This window comes from Nymphaea colorata, chromosome 13, assembly GCF_008831285.2.
Source record: "Nymphaea colorata isolate Beijing-Zhang1983 chromosome 13, ASM883128v2, whole genome shotgun sequence".
Taxonomy (NCBI): Eukaryota; Viridiplantae; Streptophyta; class Magnoliopsida; order Nymphaeales; family Nymphaeaceae; genus Nymphaea; species Nymphaea colorata.
Genome location: NC_045150.1, coordinates 9003810 through 9027262, shown reverse-complemented (window position 1 = coordinate 9027262; position 23453 = coordinate 9003810). Strand labels below are relative to the sequence as shown.

Sequence of the window (23453 nt, the reverse complement as noted above, 5' to 3'; positions counted from 1 at the left end):
GCGGCAGTAGTTGCGTGCGCCGCTCGGTGCACGGAACACATATACGCTAAAAAATATATATTTGTCTTTTTTTATTAAAGACGTTTTCGTCATTAATCATACAAAATTTCGTTTCGTGTACCCAATTTTTGTTTTTTCCCCTCCGCCTTCCTTTTTTACCCAAAAAAGGCTTTGTGTTCGGTTTAGAACGCGAGAGCCGCGTGTTGATGCTATAAAATGATCGTATGCCTTTTTTTTTATAAAACTTTCAATAAAAAGAAAAAAGAAAAAAATCATTAAAATATATATTTTTAAATTTAACCATTTGGGTGGGGCAAAACGAGAACTAGATAATTTATCGAGTCGGCTTAGTTGGGATCGATAAACTTGGGTGGGATAGATATTTTTTTATAAATATTTATTTTATTAATTTATATATTATAATATTTTATTATATATAATTATATTTATATATTATTTTATACTAAAAATATATATTTTAAAATTTAATCAAACCAAACTCAAACTCAAGCTTTGAATGATTGGGCCAGTCCGAGCCCAGGCTCAGTCACACGGTACATTTTAAAAGTGTACGAATGCATCCATAGCACCTAGTTTAAGACCAGTAGATCGCATATATCACGTTTTTTGTAATACCTTCAAATGCCAGACAGAGAAGTATGAAATGAATTTAAAAATAAAATATACTAAAATATAGACGGACTATCTTACACTCGACTCAGCGTTTGTTTATGCGATAGTATTATCGAGAAATGGTTAGCCTATCAAACTTAAGGGTCTGTTTGTTTGGCAAGACTTTAATCTATCGTATAAATCTTGGTTTAAACATATAAGAAGCGACTCCACATTTTTTTTTCTCTTTCTAAATATTCTGCTTTGCGTATGTTCTTCTTATTTCACAATTAGCTTTTCCGAACTGAATACACCAATTTTGATTGTTGCATCAAGATAATGGAAATATATGCGAGTTCCATATATTGAGATCATTTGGGCCCGAGATCCAAGAGATGCAAATGAACTATATCCTACCACTACGTAATCCAGTCTAAGGCCATGGCAATAGAGAACCAAGACCACTTCGGCCCACTTGGGGACCTTTTAATTAGGGCTGTTCATGAGCGATTTCGAGCCGAATTGAGCCAGCTCGAACTCGGCTCTTTTGTCTTGAAAGGAACTCGAACTCAGCTCGAGCTTGACTCGAGTTCTATTTCATTAGCTTGAGCTCGACTCGGCTTGAGTTCTTAAAACTCGAACTCGGCTCGATTAAGCTCGAGGTGATGATTGCATGAGCCGAGCCAAGCATTTCATTAAAAAAAATATTTTTTAAAGGAAGGACAGCCAACATGGAACCTCCTACATACCAATCAAGTGCATACCCATTTGAACAATCTACTTTTTTTTTATAGTTTTACAAGATTTTTTTTATATATTTTATTTCTCAAGCTTAACCGAGGTTAAGCGAGCTGAACCCACTTAGCTCGAGCTCGACTCGTTTAGGTTGTCAAGTTCATTTCTTAACTCAACCTCGACTCGTCTAATCAACGAGTCAAGTTTATCGAGTCGAGCACGAGTTAGCTCGACTGGTTGAACAGCCCTTCTTTTAATGGGACCTAACAGGCGGCCGAAGATGGCATAGATGTTGATTTGTTGATAGGGATGTAAAAGAGTTTGGGTTGATGATAAGGTTACCTTTTGTTTCTCATTAAACATTGGATACAATAATATATGTTTAGGCCCATCTTTTTTGGGTCAAATAATAACTAAAACTTCAAAACCTACTTGTATCCCGTGGATGTAACATTTTTGGTGTAAGCCCAAACCATTTATCTTTTTCGTTAAAAATAAAAGACAACGTAAAATTGGTTCCGGAGTATAATACTTAAATGCGATAATGTTTAAGAAATAGTTTACATGAAGACCTTACTTAGTGTCCCCTGTTTCTTAGGTGCAAGTCAAAAGCCGAGTAAGAGAAAGGAGGACTGTGGCGATTTGGGTAAGAAAGTTTGGGAAAATTATGTCATTCCTAAAGCAAAGTGGAAGATTGTTCTTGGCAATGGAGGGGAGTTTTGTACAATGGACAAGTTGCAGTGATTTGGGATGTTGTTTGCAAACAATTGTTGCGTTTGCATGATAGACTTGGAATCATGCTGCCATGATTCTCTCAAATGTGAAGTGGCACAATCCGCATGGAAATTTCTGAGCAAGAAGTTTAACGTGAGGTCTAGTTGGGCCAGGCAGCAGCATCGGTGCCTTGCGTTCCCCATGCTAACATGGAACTTGTGGAAGCTTAAGAATGGCAGTATGATGAGGTTTTTGTTTCATCCTTGAATACAGTAGAGTTCTTACAGAGATAATCCTGATTTCTCTAGGATTCCCTCCAGGATGCTTGTGACCCTTGGCTTCTGTTGTTCGGGTCTGGTTTTTGCTTTCCTTCTTGTTATTCTCTAATCTGCCAAACCATCACCACCTAAAGTATACAGTTCAGTTCCTGTTCTGCATTATGTTACGTTCTTTTTCGTTCTTTTATAATTTCAATTGCAATTGCACCATTCCCTCTCTCTCTCTCTCTTTCTACACACACATATATATATATATATATATATATATATATATATATATACACACACACACACACACACAGAGAGTTAAGGGATTGGTAGAAACCAAACCAATACATCAGGGACAAAAACCAGACCCTTTAAATCTGATGTAGCAAGTGTTTTTTTCTTTTTTAATTCTAACTTTACCAATATAATTTAAGGATAAGTTGATGCAAAATATATATTAAGTTGATCATTTTTCAGGTTTTAATAGTGTTTTATAATAATAAAAAATAAAAGGTTCGCATAATATGAACATTTTCATAGTAAAAGAATCAACATTTTTCATAAAAACAACTTGATTCAAATCATGTTTTATATCAAAATAGTTTTTATAAATATATTATGATGTTTATATTTTATTTTAAAATAATTTTGCAACAAAAAATTAAAGGTCATGTTTTTTTCCCTGACATATTGGTCTGGTTTTTACTAATCTCTCTCTCTCTCTCTCTCTCTCTCTATATATATATATATATATATATATATATATATATATATATATATATATATATATACACGATGGATGGATGGTTACTCGATTAATCATGTTTCCCAGGGAATATTAGAACAAGCACTCCTGCTTTCGATTGACCGAGCGTAATTATATTACCGGACTTCCAGTGAAAATAATAGAATACAAAATTGACAGGTTTGATATAACAAGCATGCTAAATTCTTGCTGTATTAGGTGGTCTGGAACATGAGCAACCCCCTTATTATGCAAGCTTTCTTGCTTCACCTGTTTGATACAGATTTATCAGTGAGTACAAATATTAGAAAAGTGCATCTTCTTGTCGTCAAGAGGGACTGAAAAGGAGGGTACGTGAAGGATTACAAGGGAAGAAAAGAAAAAGCCAAGATGTCGGATGAATGCCCACCTCCATTTTCTTCGATCCAACCCATTGCAATTCACGTATCATTTCCTCTGTCCACATTCACGATATCAGACACCCTGTGGTAACGACGAGACACGACTATTCAAGATCTTAAACTCCAACTCTTGGAAAGCCAAGGCGCAGAAGGGAACCATGTTTGTTATGCTTGGCAATAGATTGAACTTTAACAAGCAAGAAAGGAAGTTCCAACGCAACCATTAGATGAAAAATCAAGCTGCTCTAACCTTTCAGCAACTTGGGCTTGTAGAATGTCGCATAGACTTGCCTAGAACGGCATTGCACTTCCCTCAATATGGAAGCAAGAACAAGATATGGCAAATCTATGCGACATCCAAAACATGATATATCCTAGTTTGGTAATGTAGGGGATCCTCCAGAATTCCAGTCAGACAGCCATTTGGATTGCCACATCCGAAAGACATCTGAACATTTCCAAGTCAGATCTGCAACTGTAGACGTGAAAAGAGTAAAATTAAAATTTACAACGGGATCCGTTTATGTTCTCTTTATAAGATCGGTAGATGGTTTTACATCAGGCCACAGGGCAGGTTAAACCCTGTTGTAATTTTGGTAAAATTGGTATCAGCATGAATAAAGGACTGCAGTCTATTAAACAAATAGACCAATAGAATCAAAGTGGAATACATATGGACTTTCGTGGGATTCTGATTCCCCAGATCACTGCCATTAAGAGTAGAAATATCCTATATAACCGAAAGAGACAGTATATTCAAAGTATTAAAACTTAATTTTTATCTAGTTTTAGCAGATTTTATACAGATAAAAACATCAAAAATCTCAAAAGGTATTTGCTTTGACAAGCTCCATCCCATCTCCCTCCTAATGAAGGATGTGCACTAACCAACAATATCTAGAGGATGCTAGGTAAAACATTTCCAGAGAAGGAAAGTAGAACTTTCTTTCTGAAGAGACGGATCAACATCTTACCATGATATACATGACGATAAGGTTGTAAGGCACATTTGCAATTAAAATCCAGCGCTAAATGCTGCATGTGCAGATCTGCATCAAAGTTTAATTAAGCACATCAGGAAACCTTAAATCAATTCAACACCAGCGAATCATTAGAATACTAGAAGATACCTTTCAAAATACAAACAACTTTCCACCTTCACAGTCAGACCATTCTCAAAAGAGGGGTGGTTCAAAAGCCCTGCCAGCAGTAAGGAACAACACCTCAGACCTGTTTGACAAACCAGATAGTAGTTATAGGTGGAGCAGGCTTTTTGAACAGGGGAACCCCCCAAAGTATTGAAGCTGACAAATGATGAATAACAAAAAAATATCAGCATATTTTCAATGGCAAGAGAAATAAAAACATTTATGCATCATCTCATCATAGACATGTTTAAAATGCCACAGGCACATCTATCTCCATGTTCTATTGTTCATAAAAAATTAAGGCGTCCATCTCCAGTAACCATCTCGTATCAAGGTGCAACTACATTGGTAATTTTTTTATCGTTATTTGCTTGACAGCAACAAAAAATTTTGGCTGCTAAGTTGGAACATCGCTTTCCTGGGTCCAATCTCAGGTGATAGAATCCATGTGCAACTCATCTTAATGAAATTCTAGTAATACAAGTCTACATGCATAAAGAAATATGTACATAAAAGCACTACTGAAACATTTTATTTTGTGTTTATCAAATATGAAGAGACACAATCATTTGAACTTACTATGAAACTGACCTTAAATGAATAGGACTGGCACTGAACCACTAGAATAAGGTAATGAATATGACCAATGGAATAAAGCATGATTAGGCTCCTTAGTCATTGAAATCCAATACAAAGATAGGATCATCTTCCCAAAGGCAGAGTGAACATTCATCGATTCTCAAATGATAATAATATTTTTAAAATATTCATATATTTAGTAGGGAGATTCATGTCCATCATCCTCACCTTCCTCCAGCTTACCACCGGCAGAAGCATCATCTGTTGATGAATGGTCATAGAGTGGTGGTCCTCACCAACTAATTGCTCTACACTTCTTACTTGCTCTAGCTAGTGGGAACTTAGCTTCCATCAAGCAAACAAACTTGATGAGGAGTTTCCACAGCAGAAGTGTATTACATCCTTGTGTTTTCTAAAGGAGTTCCCTTCGGTGTTGAAAATCCAATAGATTTATAACTACATTTTTTGTGATGGATGTGGTTTTGCTGGAAAATACAGTTGCTGTAAAAATTCCTTTGAGTATAAAATTAATGATGGACACACATGCAACAATGAGGAGAACTACTGAAAAGCAGCATGGTCAAATGAAAAGTAAACCTGTGGTTACCCAAACAATTATAGAGGAACAAACCACATATATTTTGGCCCATCATTAATGTCTCAAATACTTATTAGAGGGTAACATCAGCAAACATGACATGGTTTGCTTTCCAGAATGGAGAACCCTTTGTGTTAATTTTCAGCCTTTTCATACTTCACTTACAAGTGCTTCAGTTAGAGGTACATTCTTCCATAATAGAGAGAACTTTACAGAATCCATACAAACAGATATTTTATACAACCAACAACATGATATACAAATATACACCAGTCTAAGCATGAAAAGACACAACATGGAAAGTTGAATAACACATCAAAATAGAAAGATTTCAAATTTTTTTGCCTTGTTGATTTACATTCAATGCAATTTTCATTTTTTTCTAAACAAATGATTTGATAGCTTGACAAAGATGAGAGAAATTTAACTATGTGACATAAATCACAAGTAGTAATGCGATGTTATAACAAACAAGAGCGACATAAACTAAAATGTGAAATCAATCATTAACAGCAATTAGGTGTTAAAGCAAAACAGCAAGGCAAATGGCAAAAAAGAAGAGCAATTTAAGAAGAGGAGCAGTTGAAATTACTGATGCATGTAAACAACAAGGATTTGACAAATTGCTAGTAGCAATGCATGTAGACACATGGAAGCTATTTAGCAATGTAACAAATAGCAATTAGTGGGCTTCAACAAAATGTCACAAAAAAAATGTTAAATAATTAACATCATAATAAAAAGTTGAAACAAGAATCAGTTCTACAATCTGTTGAAATAAAGAAGTATTAATTCCACTTTGGGCCAACTTCTCTATCTACCTTCTTATTCAATCAAGCAGGTTTGTTGTAACAGCACGTGATACTTGATCAAAACGACATTATGACAAAACAACATATTTTAAAGTTTAAACATGACATCCATGTTGTCACCTACACATAAACTTTTTCTGCATGGAATCATTGCCAAAATTCAATGGCATACCAGGATATCAACAAGTCTGCTGCCATCATGCAACTGATGCTATGACTTGGATAAGGCATAGGTTTCAACCCATTTTGCACAAATGACTATAGCTGCATATCAAAAAGCTGCATTAGAAGTAAGTGGAAAAAACATTCAATAGTACAAAAGAACTTAGTGTTTCACATACTTGTCCTGCAGATGGCTTAGTTGCTTCTTGTGATTTGCATTATTCTTGTTTCTTTTCTTACCAACAATCTCTAGAACTCTTCGTTCTGCAGTGTCTAAGATCAAATTCTGGCTTCTTTTCAATGCCCTTGGCTACATGCACATTGACTTTGAAGATGATATCTACCCCTAGGGGTCATAGAACCTTCATTGTGGCCCTTTACTTATTCCTTCAAACTGACATCCATAGATTGATGGAGAAGCAAAGAGACCTTTTCTAGTGCATCATTTATTAATTTGTTCATGTATTCATAGGCTTCTCTATTTTTTGAGGCCAAATCTGCAACATGAAAAAGTAATCTGCACAAAAGTTGGTAACGGGAGGTTATGCAACACGTATCATCCACACCTGAAACACTTGTACAACTTGTATTCAATGTTTCTATCTTTGCACGTTTGGTCCATCTTCGCATAATATATGACTTAGGTATTTCTTTAATGTTCTCTCGATCAAGTGCTTTTAATGCATGACGACATAAAATACCTTTAAATTCATAGTTTTTGCACGTACATTCGACTGTTCCATTTTCAACATTATAAGTAACATATGCCTCCTGCCTTTTAGAAGGTTCTTCTCCCTCCCATGTCACATGGTACCTGTGCATATTTGTTTTTTGCATATCTACTACTATATTGCAGTTCATGACTTGAATAACCTCTTTCTTAAACCATTCAAATACAGTTGGAGTGTACAGATCTGCAGCTCGCATCAATATTTTCATGCCCAAGGTTATAGGGCATGTACTGAAGCTTTTTACATCTTCTTCAAGTTCACTCTGTCTAAGGCTGTTTAAAAATAATTCATATTGTTCCATGAAACGAGAGATTGTCAAACAAGAATAAAGACAGTTTCTCAATGTAGCATGCATACTTTTAGCTCTTTGTGCGTTTATCATATCTGCACAAAAATATTGTCTTCCATAGGCCAATGCCCACTTTTCTTTATCTTTATACAACTTTTGCAACCATCTATTTTCTTCAAGGTTGTACAAATGAATCATTTGTTCCCACGTAAATTGAAAAGTATTATCATCTTCACACTGAAGTATGCACTTTATAAAACTTTCCTTGAAGCCGGTCTTCTGATTAAGTATGTCACCTATGTTCTTTTCTGCATTTTGAAAAATATGCCACAAACAAAAGCGGTGATGTGCATTTGGCCATATATGAGACACTGCAATTGCTAGTGCATTATCATCATCTGTTAGTACAACTTGAGGATGCTTACCGTTCATTGCTTCTGTAAAGACTCTAAACAACCACTCAAAGGTTTCTATAGTCTCATCATACAAAAATGCACCGCCAAAAATGCAGGTTTGTGAGTGATGATTTACTCCTACAAACTGCACAAATGGGCACTGATAACTATTAATTTTCACAGTTGTGTCAAAAACAAGCACATCATTGAAGCATTCATAATCCACTCTTGACCTTGCATCTGCCCAAAACACATTTATAGCATATCCATCTTCATCTAATTGCATTGCACTATAAAAACCAGGGTCATTGCTTGATTTCTTTTGCAAATAATCAGCCAAGGCACACATTCCACTATTTTTCATAGTCTTCTTCCTCTTTTTCCACAATTGATCTCTATAATCGATGGAAAATAACACATCCTCACAATCACCATTTGCTTTTGTAGAGTGATCATATGTCTTCCTTGGTGCGATGTGAGCATTATCAACTAATTCACCTATTGCAGAACATGGAGATGTCATTTTACGATGTGACCTTAACAAATGAGACATAGATGAAGGTGCCAAAGGATGGTTATGACCACCTATGAAAGTATGCACAACAAATTTTCCATCTGGAAGTCTTTTTACTATCATTTTTGCTGGACAACCACATCTTGTATCTAACTTACGGAATGCTGGATTTCCACTTGGTTTCTTCCAACCTTCCTTAGAACAAACAAATGACTTTCTCACAACAACACCCCGTGCATTTTTCTCCCAAGCAGACCTTCTAACACTAAAGCCATGTTTTAATGCATATTCATTGTAAAAATTATATGCATCCTCCTCATTATTAAAGTGCATTCCTTCTGCAGGAATATAAGAGTCAATGGCATCTCCAACATCTGTACCTATATCATTTTTACACTTGGAGAAAATACTATCATGTTCATCTTCCTTATCACTGACAACAACATTACTTTCAAGTGAATCCTTCATATCGCTGACCCAAAAATTTCTATCAGGTTCTTCATTCAAGCAACTGTTCTCTTTATTATTAGAAGTTTCCACTGATTGAGATTTAGATTCTTCACTGCTACTAGGTGATGAATGTACCACTGTGATAACCAAAATATCAATTAGAGAAGCAATATACAATACATATAAACGCTTAGAGAAGCAATTTGAACCAATTCTTGCAAAATAAAGCACTGAAAGTGATTTTTGTTAGCTAATTCACAAAGATTTATGAGATATGAGTCTAGCAACTGAACAACAACAATTGACAGTGCAAGTAAAACCTACCATCCATATAAAATTAGTAGAGCGACCCACCATACATGTACAATAAGGTACAGTTGTTTACCATTTAAATTGATTTAAGATAATGTGCACTAACACAAAGATCACTAGATTATAAAACAACAAGGCTGAAATTCAATCTTGCTGCTCTACTAGTTATGGAGAAACAGTAAATACATGAGTTTTTGAACTAGGCAAACTAGGTCAATATCAAAATTATATGTATTAATTAAGACTCTCATCAACTTGTTTGATGATTTCATATTTACAGTTAATTTTCAAAATCAAAGCAACAATTATTATTTTCTTTGAAAACATCTTTATATATGAATTTTAAAGAATCAAACAAGTTAATCAGACAATTCATAATACCTACATAAAGTCCATATATTTACGTAATTACATATTTGACAAGCATGCTTGCATGACCATTTCTTATATACAAGTTCCAATTACTCTCGCAAACCAAGTGTTAGGTTGTCCTTAGCTTAGTTTGTTAAATCTTTCAGCAAATAAGTTTGTTGTAATTTGTCATCCAAGGAGGTCCTAGGGATTGCCACTTAAAGTTCAATGTCCTGATTCAGCGAAGAGGAAAAAATGTTTTGACTCACCCAACCAATTGAGTAATGCTAACTAATGACCATGACACACTTTTTTAATTCATTGTCCTTTATATGTGTGTATGTGTGAGACAAAGCAGGTATACTTTGTATTTTGAAGCATTTTTTCCCCTTCTCGTTCTGCCTTTCTGGTAACTAAATGCTCTAAACCAAAGACCGAAACAAAGGCCACTTTCTCCTCAGAAGCATCTATGCGACTTATAAAAACTGAAAGCAAGCCGGATGCTCTGTTTCTGTCTTATCATTTTGAAACCCCATGCAGCTCAACCCTAATTTATTATATACTCCAACCTAGATGAAGAAGTCTTCAATCCTCTACGAACTTTCATTTGCTCAGGGACTGACAGCATTGCTATTTATTATCGCAAAATTATCATCTCTCTATTCAAATGCAGTGCTTCTCGAACTATCTACTTTTCTAGATGTTCAAATAACTGTGAAATGTAGAATAGTTTGACTCGAAATCCTTACCACCATGAATTTAACCTTGAAAGAGAAACACTACCAACTTTCTTACCACTGGATGAAATAAATGACGGCAATCTATAAGAGAGCCCATCAACCAACCCTTTGAAAGGGAAACACCAATCACACACTCAAAGTCTCACCATTAAAACCCCACTGGACTTAAAAATTCAGAAATTTGACGAAAAGAAACAAAACGACCACACCTTGAAACCTTTTAGCTCCCCACCCAATCACGCCTCCAAGCGGTTCATTCCATTCGCATTACCTTTCCATCACAGTTGGACAAAGAGGAAACTATAACCTCCTCTGATAAGACAACTAAAAAAATAAACCACCATAGGGGGAGAGAGTGAGTGAGTGTGTCCACTTACAATACAAATGCCAAGACAAGAAAGTGCAAAAATCCAACCACGGAAAGGTGGCAGACACAGAAATCCGAAGAAAAGAGAGGAAGAAGATAGGTACCGTCATCGCGCTCGGCCTGCTCGGCGGGCTCAGCGATGCAGGCAGAGCTCTCTCGATCCTTCGACGATGCCATGGCCGATCTTTCCTAACTCCTCCTCGGTCTCCCTTTTCTTCCTCCCCCTCGATCTGAACAACTCGCGAGAGAAAAAAACGAATTACGGGCAACAAACGAAAAAGCGAAGGCCTTCTTCCTTCCGCCCCATTTTTCCCAACAAGCCGGGCGTTGGAGCTGGAAGTGCCCTTTTTTCATGCAGCCGAGGTTGTTCCAAAATGATTCTTCCATCCACTAAATTGACCAGATATGACTTCCATGTCCTTTACCTGTGGGACCCGTAATTTTTGAATGACCATTTTACCCTTCAAGTTTAAGAATTATGGCCGCGTAGATTTGTGCTTTTGCTGGATCGGGACGTGGACCTAATGATCCATGGATTCACAATGGACCCAAAGTTTAGCAGGGAGAAAACAAAATTGTCTGTGGCTGTTTTTTTACACAATTATTGTGAATGTTTGGGTGTTTGAGATTTAAGGCTGATTTCAAATCCCTTTTTGTGATGGATCCATAGTGTAAATAAACATCAGATCTTTATCACTATGTGAAAAGATGATTTAAGATTATTAATCTAAAATAAAACCTCATATTTGATGTCTGCTGAGAGGGGGATTGAACCTCATTTCTTTGAATCAGAGATTCCCAGTTATCCTAAATCACGTTAGATCTCATATTCAAAGTTAACATATTGTATTTTCATTATAATAGTGTCAACAAATTTCAATATTTAGACTAAAATAAGATTATTATTGTACTTTATATCTACAATGAGAAGTAAAACGCAAACCACGTTAGTTAAAAAGTGTTTATGGTGAAAAGGATCACACTTACTGTCATTTTAAAAAAAATGCAGATTTATATCTATTCACATTTTCGTTTTCCTTTGTGAAGGTGTCATGTCAAATGAACTTCTTTCTAAAACGCCTTGTTTCTGCGTATTTCACTTTACCATCTTACCTTTAAAGGCTTGATTTGAAAAATGGCATAAATAAAAAAGGGGAAATATAGAGTAAGTGCCGTTGATTGACATTCAATTTGGTTTTCGTTTATTTCATTGTATTGTTGAGACAAAGTGTCTTAATAGTACATTTAAATACTGTATTAAAAGTATTTAAACGCATCCATTGTGGTACTACTTAGTGTAAATGTTTGCAGTTAACATTTGGGGTAAAGCCTTGCCCACTAAAAGTATTTAAACGCAAGAATGTTTCAGAAATAGTGTAGAAAGAGTTTTAGATCCATCAGTGAACATGCAAAAGTAATCAATGTGGTACTACTTAGTGTGCATGTTTGCAGTTTAGTAAGTGCAAGTTTAAGTCTGGACCAAATCAATATAATTTACTTCCACAAAATCCAATGTAAATATAGTGATTAGGCACGTCTCGTTGCATATGCATATGCGCTATTGACCGTTGAACAGCAAGGAACGTGTAGAAGTGAAAAAATTAGTGTGCTCAATAAAATATCATTATACCTGTTACATTAGATTATTATATCATGGTTGGGTAAGAAAGAGTATTTCATACTACTGTCCAATAAGAGAGCAAAAGCCTTAACCTCCAAGGTACCAATCATGCTTCGGATGTTTTGGTAGGATGCTTCTATTCTTTAACTTACATGACAATGTCTATTCTCTATTCTTTTGCAGCACATAGAGTTGACGTGTTAAGAGCTCGAATAGGAGACTGATTGTCTACCGCTCTTATCCCATCCATTACGCCAATCCCCCTCATGATGGATTGCATCTCTGTTTATTATTGTACTTGCCAATTTACTATGTCTACTGATTGATGAAGTCTTCAATAATAAAAAATTGCATGCACTTTTGACTTATCTAAACCGATCATAGAATAAATAGCATCGTCTCATTCAACAAACTGAAGATCACTTGTCCCATCACCCTGTCATGCCAACGTACCATAAATAATGTAAATTATGTGCTTGATGTATGAAAACAATTTCAGAAATAACAAAATTCGGGCCTAATTTTCAAATACTTCTAACACCTGCCAACAAAAAACCTGATTTCAGTTCTACGTGGTAAATGCAATAACGTCTATTGTTTCTAAGACTCAGATGCTACATGTAATTGTACAAGACAAAGTTTTAACCTTACCAGTTGCCAGGAATGACCAAGTTCTACTCATGTTCGTACTTGAACAGGATCTCTTCTACAGGTTGTACAACTGGATCATTAACCAAGTTCTACACATCAGCTAAACCTTCATCTTCTTTCTTCATCATTCTTTCTGAGACTCCCCAAGACAAATTTATTTCACTTTGGAGCTATATTTCTAGTGAAACCAAAATTCAGCAGAAATGATCGCTTGTTTCGCAGGACACAGACATTTTCAGCTTTATTTATCAGAGGGGTCTTGATGACAGGCTTCAGGCAATTCAACTGGCTGAGTCCCACTGCGTAGGGATGGTAGGGATAATTTTCTTGATCTGCCCCATAACCACCTAAAATGGCAACCATAGAAGCACACATTAAAAAATGTGTGTGTGTGTGTGATGCTCTGTGAGTGATTCAGAGAGAGAGAGAGAGAGAGAGAAAGCATTGATTGCTTAAGTAATAAAAGTACATGTTTACATCATATTGATGGTTAGCATTTTTTTCCAGTCTTTTATTATCTGATATACAATTGCACCATGCACTCCCTCTCTCTCTTATATGGATGCATGTTACTTGATTAGTCATTCCAGGGAATATAAGAAAATACACTCCCTCTTTCTCAATGTCTCACATATTGCCCAAACATACGGTAGACTATCAGGATTCCAATCAAAATAATAGAATACAAAACCTAGAGGTTTGAAGTAATAAGTGTGCTAGATTCTTGCTGTTTTAGGTGGTCGGTAACATGAGCAACCACCCCTGCACCAGCATTATGCAGCCATTCTTGCTTCACCTGATTCATTACAGATATTTGTTAGCAAAAGCAAATACAGGAAAAATGTACCTTCTTGTTATCATGAGGAAAAGAAAGGAGCCTACATGAATGTTATTATGAGCAAAAAATGGCCACAATGCCGAGTGAAAGCTCACATCCACTTTCTTCCATCCAACTCTCTGCAACCCACGTATCATTTCCTCTGTGTACATTCAAAGAATCAGATACTCACAACAGGACAAAACTATTCAAAGATCACTAAACTCCATCTCTAAGAAAGTCAAGGTCCATAAAGGGAACCATGTTATGCCTGGTAATAGCTTGAACATGAATACACAAGGTAGCTTCTAGCACAGCCCATCCTCTATAGATTAGATGCAAATCAAGCTGCTCGTACCTATCAGCAACTTGGTTCAAAGTAGAGTTACATTCTTCGTCATATAGACTTGCCAAGAAGGGCGCCACACCTGTATCAATACAGATACGAGAACAAGGCATGGCTTGGACGTGGAAAAATGATATATTTTTTAGTCTATTTTGGCACTTTATGATTGATATATATATATATATATATATATATATATATATATATATATATATATATATATATATATATATATATATATATATATATATATATATATATATATATATAGGTCATGTTCCCACACCCAAGTTTTGTGAAAATGCTCAGAACAAGAGTTTGAGCTTGCACATGGAAGTGAGTCATTGTGAGAGTGGAGCAAGTCATGAATGACAGTTAACTGCCACCACATCTTGAGTTTTTAGTGGAATACAGAATCATATAAAGAAAACAAACAGACAGTTCTGCTGTCCTGGCAGCAAAACCAGCAAGCAGACCAATTTATGTCAATATATGTCAAACAATGTGTCTATCTATATACAACATCCTTGCAATGTAACATATACTTCCCAGAACAAGAATTAGAATCCCAGAACAAGAATTAGAATCAGCCCTGAAAGTGGTTGTTTGAATTTTATAGGAAAATCCAGAAAGAGAGAATTACAAGAACAAGCACGAAATGGCATAAAGGAATCACTTAGTTGGCGTTTGACAGCAACGAGATTAAAATCCTGGGATCAGTGGGATAGGGTTATCCATCGACATCCCAAAAAGACCTCGTGTATGACTCGGTGGGATTTTAATCCCAAGGATCATGTTCTTGCGTTTGATGGCACAAACGAGCATTAGTGGAATTATTTTTTCTGACCGTTGGCTGGCATGTTAGCCAACAATATATAAACAACATACGTATGGTGAAAATGGCCTCCCATCTCTGTGAAAGGAACCGTTCCTCTCGAAGGTCACCAGCAGCCGTCGTTTAGCCAGAGATGGTTGCAGGAAGCTGTGGTTGGAAGAGAGAGACAGGGACAGAGAGAGAGGTGGACCGTCACCTGCCGTTCTCAACCAAGGTCACCGGCAGCCCTCACCTATCAGCAACGGCTGCCGGAAAGCGGCGAGAGAGAGAGAGAGAGAGATGGTGGGCCTGGCAAATCACACTAGCAGCATTGTCGGCTGCTGTTATTGCACCTTGTAGAGGTGAAGCCGAGACGAGATGCACAAAGATGAGAGAGAGATGGACGAAGAGGGATGAAGACGAGAGGGAGATGGTGTAAGCCTTAATAGGCGAAATTAATTTTTGTGGATTAGAAGTGCACCTCCCCGCAGTGGGATTGCAATTTACGGAAACGAATCCCGATTAACTTTTGAAATCATGGATTTTTTTCAAATCGGAATCCAGAACCCAATAGATCAATGGAATCTGCAAGCAGCAAATATGTCCTTAGGACATGGTACGTGAAATAAAGTAAAGCATTACAAACTGGGATTCCTGGAAAGGCCAGTACATTTTTGAAGATTCACATTCTCTGATAGAACCAGGATTCCAGGAAACTAAGATCTTCAAATATGATGAAAATAATTATGAAAGAATCAACATTCCAATGTACGGGATTAGGATTTGCGAAGCTCGCATTGTAAGTCATGACACCTAGGGAGCAACACGTTTCAACTAAGCATGATTTAAAATACAAGCAATGTTGCACATAATAAAGGAAAACATGAAAAAGCAAGAACAGAAGGGTTAAGAAATTGACCATCTACACCAACCTTCAAGAATATCATGGTACTCCCCTACTTCCTCTGAACTAGATATCCTTTGAGCTGTCTCCTTAGATTTTGCTGCTTGAGGTGGAAAAGTTGGCCCGTCGGAAGGAACTGGAGGACAATACTCCACATCTACAACATGCTTATACCCATCCAATGACCTTCTGGGAGGCTGAGTTCATTACTAAACATGAGTCAGACAGGAAATACAAAATTTCAAAGAAATTGAAGTTACAAGATCAGATGCCACACTTAGTTCTGAACAGAAGTAATTTTAAACCAGAACTGCACACACGTAGGAACAGTTCTTGACAAGCTGGACTCACTTGAAAAAATAAAAGTTTTGCTTTAGCTCATGTTCAAGATTGAACGACATCATTTAGCATGCCCAAGTCCAGGTTAAGCCAGCTTGATGATGCCTTCTGAGCTTGAGCTGTTTGCAGCAGTTAAGAAAGGAGTCCTTAACTTTTCAACCATTTAATTAGCGATCTATCTATTACATCATCCTAAGCAGACCTAAAGGCCTTAATTAAGTTTACTCACTTAATCAAGAAGCTAGGATAAGCCTGATGACCATGCTCAAATTAACTACAATCTTGGATGACCAAGTTTTGGTTTAAACATTGCCACAAATATTGCGTCCTTTTTTAAAACAAAAAAAGGAAACAGACATGTTTTTTTTTTAAATCTTAAAATGAATTTAACGTGTTTTTATCGTGTTTTTTTGGCATATTTTATGCATTGGTTTTGCTCTACAGTTTAGAAGTAAACTTAAATTATTTATCTTCATTTATATCATTATTAAGACACCAATTTTACCATTTAACTAGTTAATTCTTCATATTTTCTTATTAGATTCTCATTTATGTTAGTGACCCACTCTTACAAATTCAACTGGCACTGAACATGATATAGTCCTGGTTTGCTAACGTAGGATATACAACAAAGGATTCCAGTCAGACCCTCCACCTCCTTAAAGAAATCGACCAATTGAAGACCATGGCAAGTTGCATAGACTTTTATGGGCTTCTGATTCCAAAGGTCACTGGCATAAGAGAAGAAATATCCTTATATGATCGAAAGAAGTAGGTGTACTATATTCTAGTATTGAAAATTAATTTTTGTTGACAAGTTTTAACAGTTCAATACAGATGAAGCAGGCCAAAAAATCCCAAAAGGTCTTACCTTGACAAGCTCTATCTCCCTCCTAATGGAGGATGTACGCCAACCAACCATATCTGGAGGATGTTAGGTAAAACATTTGCAAAAAGGATACGGAACTTCCTTAATGAAGAGATGGATCAATTTCTTCCTATGATATAGTTGAGGATACGGTCATAAGAGACATTCGCATATACAATCCGAAATTTAAACGCTGCAAGTGCAGATCTGCAACAAAGTTACACATGAGCACCAGGTAACTGAATTATGAACATGCATAGATGATACTATTCAACCTACATAAACTTTCCATCTTCACAATCAGATGCCATTCTCAAAAGAAGGGGTGGTTTAGAAGCCCTGCCATCAGTAAGGAATAGTTGCCGACCTGTTCGACGAACCAAAATAGTAGCTATAGGTGGAGCAAGCTTTTCCAACAGGGGAACCCCCAAAAGCATTGGAAGCTGATATATGATTCATAATAGCAAAAGTCAGCATATTTGTACGATAAACAGAAATAGAGACAGACAGACAGTTATGTCTCAACTCATTATCGATATGATTATCCTTCTACTTCCACATGCACATGGTATCTCCACTTCCTATTTTTCATAAAATTAAGGTGTCCATCTCCTGCAACCATCTCATATCATGCTCACATGGCATTACTTCCATACACATGAACAGATGCACGTAAATTGGTAACTTTTGGTTGCCGTTTGCTTGATGGCAACAAAATTTCTGTTGCTAAGTTGGAACCCATTACTTTCATGGGCTGAATCAGTAGAGAAGGAATCCATGTTCAACTTAATGAAATTGTACTTATGCAAGCCAACATGTATAAAAAGTTTCTACCTAAAAGCACTATGTCTGTGCTTATCAGATATGAAGAAACACAAACATTTAAACCTTACCATGAGAACTGATCTTAAATGAATAGTACTGGCACTAAATAACAGAATAAGCCAATAAGGTAGTGAATATGACCAAAATAAAGCATGAGCAGGCTCTTTAGTCGTAGAGATCCAATATAAAGATGGCACCATATTCCCAAAGGCAGAGTGAACATTCATCTATTCTCAAATGATAATGCTATTGTAAAACACTCATAGGTCTAACCGTAGAGATGTGGGATCCCCGAAGCAAACGTGATAAGGAGTTTCCATATCAAAAAGTGTACTACATCCTTGTATTTTCTGATGAATTCCCTTCAAGGTATTAAAAATCCAATGGATTTACAACTACATCTTTTGTGATGGATCTGGCCTTTCAAGAATCCAACTAGTGATGGACACATATACAACAATGAGGAGAACTACTGAAAAGTGGCATGGTTAAACGAAAGATACATAAAATCTATTAACCACTTGACTCATCCAACAACTTTAGAGGCATAAACAGCATGCATTTCAGCACATCATTAGTGCATCAAACATTTATCCAGATTTATATCAACCAATATCATGTGGCTTGCTTCATCATAATGCAGCTCCCATTGTTTTATTTTTGAGTCTGTTTCATACTTTTGAATCACACATAAAACTACAAAAATATCACAAGAAAAAAATTGTAAGCCATTAAAAGAAAACAACCAACAAAAACGAAGATGACAAGAACACTAACAAATCTGGCATCTTGCCTAGAGAAAACACCTGATTTTTGCCTCGGACTCCTAAATGTGGGGTTGCCAAGGTAATAAAATTAACTGGCTCCAGTCCTGCTATACTGGGTTTTGGTGACAATGGATTTTCTTTGTTTCCTCTTCTGGCGTTGTTGAGATCATGATCTTGAGAATATAAAACAGAAATTGCATGTCTTGCAAACAAGCCACCAAGCGAATGTGCTAGGAAAGAGATCCTCGTCAAGCTTTCAACATTATGAACAACTTGTTTGACCTGTGCCCCAGTGCGAAACAATATCATGTTAAGATGGAAAAAAAAAATGCCACGTTAATAACAGTATACCAAGACTTACTTCATCTGCTAATCGCCTGCCAGCAACGTCAACACCGCCTAAGGTTTTTGTGTAGGTATTAGCTGAACTTGCTGCATGCAACACATACTCAGTTTAAATAGAAATAAATGAACGTTATTTTCTTAAGATTAAAAGAATTTAATCCCAAAATGTTCTCAAGAACAAAATGACCAATTGTGAAAATTACCGTAGATTAAAAAACTGCCGCCTAGTTGCCTTCTCAACTCTGCCTCTACATACGTCCAGTCACTAGGGCTGTAAATGATTAAGGAACTTAATTGCGAAGAAACAATTAATTATAATAAAAAGTAAAACAGACACCGACTATGAGATATTTCTGAAAATGTAACTAAACAAGCTAATCACACCATGTTCCAAATGACAGCTATGCACATTTGGTCTCTAGGCAATAATTTCAAAAAAAGAGGAAAGGATATTCTTCCAAAATTTATATGCCATGAGTTACAGACTATCCTTTCCACAATAAGGGCCATACAGCAGATATACAGCAGAAGACACATTAGGATATAGTAAACTAACTGCTAGAGTTTCATCATAACTGGGTTACAAGTATAGCCACAAGTATCTCAGGTCTTTATGGTGAGGTTTTTACTTGGATATTTTTGGTAAAGTTGTTTCTCTTATGAATTAAAAAGATAAAAAAAATGCAAAAATAACAGAAAGATTGAATTAACAATTTTATACCATTTTCTTACAGGTAAGTTATTGAATATAGAAAATAATTTTTAATATTCTAAAACAAAAGCATACACAAAACTTTAATAAGAGGTGATGCTGGGGAAGGGGAAGGAGAGAGAATATCGCCCATAAGCCCATAACAAGGAATATTTTTTAGTTTTATGTTACCGTATCGTGAAACCTCCCCAGTAGAAATAGCTTATGCTGTTATTGCTTAAAAAGCACAATATTTTCAAAATGCTGCTGACAATTGTGACCATGGTTGCAAGCCCTTGCAGGCAAGGCAATTAACGGCAAGAAGGCATACAATCACATCAACTTTAGGCCCCATATATTCATCAAAGGAAAGCAAAGCAATATGAAGCATGACAGTGGTCTGACACAGCAAAGTTACAGTGGCCGACAGCTAGTTTTCTAGCAAAACTTAAAAAGTAAATAACCAAAGCTCTTATCTTTCAGGAAGGCGCTCAGGGTTTATGCAGTATACCAATGGATTCAAGATGCATAGAACCTTTTGCAAAAAAAAAAGAAAAAAATAAATGAATTAATTAAAGAGCTTAATTAGTGAAGGGATGTGCAATTTTATCACCTAGCTAAAATACCGTGAACAAGAACAAGTAAATGGTCTGGTCCATTGGCAAACTTTTCAGCTTCACCAGAAGCAGATGAGTTTCTCTCCATGGTATTCATTGCATATGGTTTAAACCTTGAATATCTGCAAAAGTGATTTAAACCTGCATATATATGTAGCACAAGAAATTCAGCAACAATGGATCAAATGCAGCAAAATGTATGTTCAGTTTGATCAGCTTAATCTCACAATCACAGGGACTTTTTTCTTACACAGGAATTTGTAAACAACACACACACACACACACACACATATGAGGATGCATATATCCATTTAGATGTTGCTAAATAAACATTAGACATAGTTATCAGTGCTATGTCTTATATTTGCATAACTGCATGCATACATATGTCTCTCTGTTTCTCTGCAGTTCCTTTTTTTGGTATCTTCTCAGTTGGGTTTTTGGTCAAGAATAAACCCTGACTATGAGCTAATCTAGCCTTGGCTAGATCAAACAGCTAGATTTCTAGCCATTTGAAGTAGTCCAAAGGCTAGCTCGGCTCCCTATTGATGGATAATTTTAGGGAATGGTTCCCTTTGCATTCTCAATGTCTTTTCTAAGCATTTCCAATCGACAAACAGATTTATTTGTATATTTTGCTAATGCTTTCGGCACTTTGAGCACATTGCTTCTGCGAGGAGAGTTTTACATTGACAGAAATGCAGGTAGAATTAATACAAATGGGCCAAACCTATTGTCATTGCAAATACACATGGTCAAAGCTACAGAATCAGAATTAGCCCTTCAGAGATACGAGCATCACTTAATGGGCAGGACTTTTAGGTTGTATTTTTGTGTCAATGTATCACTAATTTAATCTTCACAAAGGAATTTTATTAAGAGACGTACCTCACTTGACGATAATTTCTGTTGTGATACTCTGGAAAGTTGTGATGATACCACCTTAAATGTGTACCATAAATGGTTTAAGTTTATCAGAACCAGTTCTATCATCGGTATATATCAGCTAGATTCATCTCGGCCCTCATGAAAACGATGCAGGGTGGATAGGCGTCTTACAGGATACATCCGCCAATATGCTGACCGTATCAGCTTTTTTTAATGAAATAATAAAAAAATATAAACAACATAGATTAAAATAATCAATTCATGTAGGAACTCATCGACTGATATGGCCCTGCTCGCTGTGTCGTTTAAAAAGATATGTCTCCGATGCCAACTTTTACAACACTGACAATAACTATTAGTGAACCTGCTGTCACAATTTAGCAGATATGATGGTAGCAGACGTTGTTTTTCTCCTCAGAGTCCTGTGCTATCATCAACGACCATATGAAGTAAAGAAACTAGTTTGATGAGAAGTTACCATGGCCAATCCCCATGGCTTACAGCGCAAGTCCGTGCCATCGTTAGTATGAAATAGTGTGTAAATTAAGAGCATATTGCATAACCATCAATCATATGTACAAACACAAAAAACCGTCCCATACAACAATGAAATTAAGGAGATTCAGGAGAACAGGAAGCTCGTTGTATTTCCAATCATTTCAATTCAAGAAACAACTTAAAAAGACAGGATCATTCCATATTCCCCTCGAAACAACTCTCCTACGATCAAAATGCAGTAAACACTCATAATTCCATTATCTAAAGCAAAAACCCAATATCATACTCCGAATCCAGAAGATTGGCAATCAAAACAACATTAAAATCGAAAACCCAATTCTTCTCCAGAAAGGAAAATAATCAAGGCCAGCACTCAAACCAAAAGCCACAAGGTATAGAGAAAGAGGGCAACGATATTCACCAGAGAAGGAACAGAAACGAGCAGGGAACTTGTCGTCGTTGCCGAACATGAGGCGATCCCAGGACTGTGGAGCCAAGGAGCGTCCAGAATTCTTGGGAGCTCCCGATTGCACACAAAACGCATGGGAACAGTGCAGCCTTATAACGAGCGGAGAAACCGCCATTTCCCCGTTGCTCGATTACTCGCCTTCTTGCGTGTGCGTATGTTCAGTAAGTTAGGCTTCCCTCTTTGACTCCCAAGAGTACATGTTGGTGGCGAGGGCCGCTAATTTCTTGCAAAAAGATCAAAACCTTCGGAATTGCAACAGTTTTTTAAAATTTCCCCCATGTAACCCAACAGCCAATAAGATTCATCTCCCCCTGTCTTGGCACGATAAGGTTAAAGACCGAACAGCAGCTTTCCCATTAGTCCGGTGAAAGAGAAACCAGTTCGAACATTTACCTTTCCAGATCCTTGTTTCTATCAGCAACATAAATCGTCGATTTTGATTCACTATTCCATGAATAAGTGGGATAGGACGTCTCATTCTATTATTTGCGGAAAGGGGTTCAACTGTCATGAGAAAAAAAAAAAGTCTGCCACCATTTGTTGTTTGATTTCGACGGAAAAGGACAGGCTTGTGACTGTTGTCTATTGTTTAATTGTGGCAATGTTCAGGCAGAAAGCGCGACTGCTGTTTGTTGTTTATATGCAAAAAATATGTGATTCGATGCAACTTTTGCTGGCTCAATTAGACTTATATTTCAATTTTTGCCTTGGCCTCTTCAAAACGATCCAATATGTAGTTGGTGTCAAACTATTATAAGCAAGCATCTTTAAGTTGAATTCCTTTCACCAAAGCTATATATGCAAATTTTCTTATTCCCAATTCAATATAATCTTTCCAACTCATCGTTCAAAAGCCACCCCATTCTCCATGCCTTTGGAGTTCTAGCAGGGTCTAGATGAGCAGTGGGCCGCCTAATTGAATGGAATCTTACTGGTTCCTAAGCAAAGTGCCTTATCTCAACTAAGTACAAAATTTTGACACTTTTCCTTTGAATAGATTTCATACCCAATTATTATCTCCTTCTTTATCTCTCTCATCTCCCCTGCAAACACCAAACATCTGCACCATTAT

The 23453-nt window shown here is 36.5% G+C and overlaps 1 protein-coding gene across 12 annotated transcripts; it reads right to left on the bottom strand.

Moving 5' to 3' along the window:
• Positions 1-3219: 3219 nt before the first annotated feature.
• Positions 3220-22861, bottom strand: LOC116267174 (uncharacterized). Of its 12 annotated transcripts, XM_050081078.1 has the most exons (12): positions 22775-22861; positions 22334-22692; positions 20523-20667; positions 19422-19489; positions 19235-19305; positions 18913-19155; positions 17561-17724; positions 17433-17488; positions 17285-17337; positions 16103-16271; positions 14076-14173; positions 13627-13989 (listed from the first exon to the last, which is right to left on the bottom strand). In XM_050081078.1, exons 2-12 carry the CDS (start codon positions 22494-22496, stop codon positions 13885-13887), a joined length of 1335 nt encoding a protein of 444 aa, XP_049937035.1. In that variant the 5' UTR covers positions 22497-22692; positions 22775-22861; the 3' UTR covers positions 13627-13884. The 12 variants fall into 12 exon arrangements, 3 of the variants coding, with proteins under 3 accessions (XP_049937036.1, XP_049937035.1, XP_031504636.1); XM_031648776.2 differs by having other exon boundaries at positions 22334-22838; XM_050081079.1 differs by lacking the exons at positions 13627-13989; positions 14076-14173 and adding an exon at positions 3256-3528 and having other exon boundaries at positions 22334-22848.
• Positions 22862-23453: the final 592 nt, after the last annotated feature.

Bases quoted from the DNA above. Each gene is read 5' to 3' on its own strand.
- LOC116267174 (XM_050081078.1), bottom strand. From the start codon at position 22,496: ATGGCGGTTTCTCCGCTCGTTATAAGGCTGCACTGTTCCCATGCGTTT. The intron at 19,490-20,522 runs GTGATAAAATTG...AATCATTTACAG, and splicing joins GTTCACGGTATTTTAGCTAG to CCCTAGTGACTGGACGTATG. The intron at 17,489-17,560 runs GTAGGTTGAATA...ACTTTGTTGCAG, and splicing joins TGTGAAGATGGAAAGTTTAT to ATCTGCACTTGCAGCGTTTA.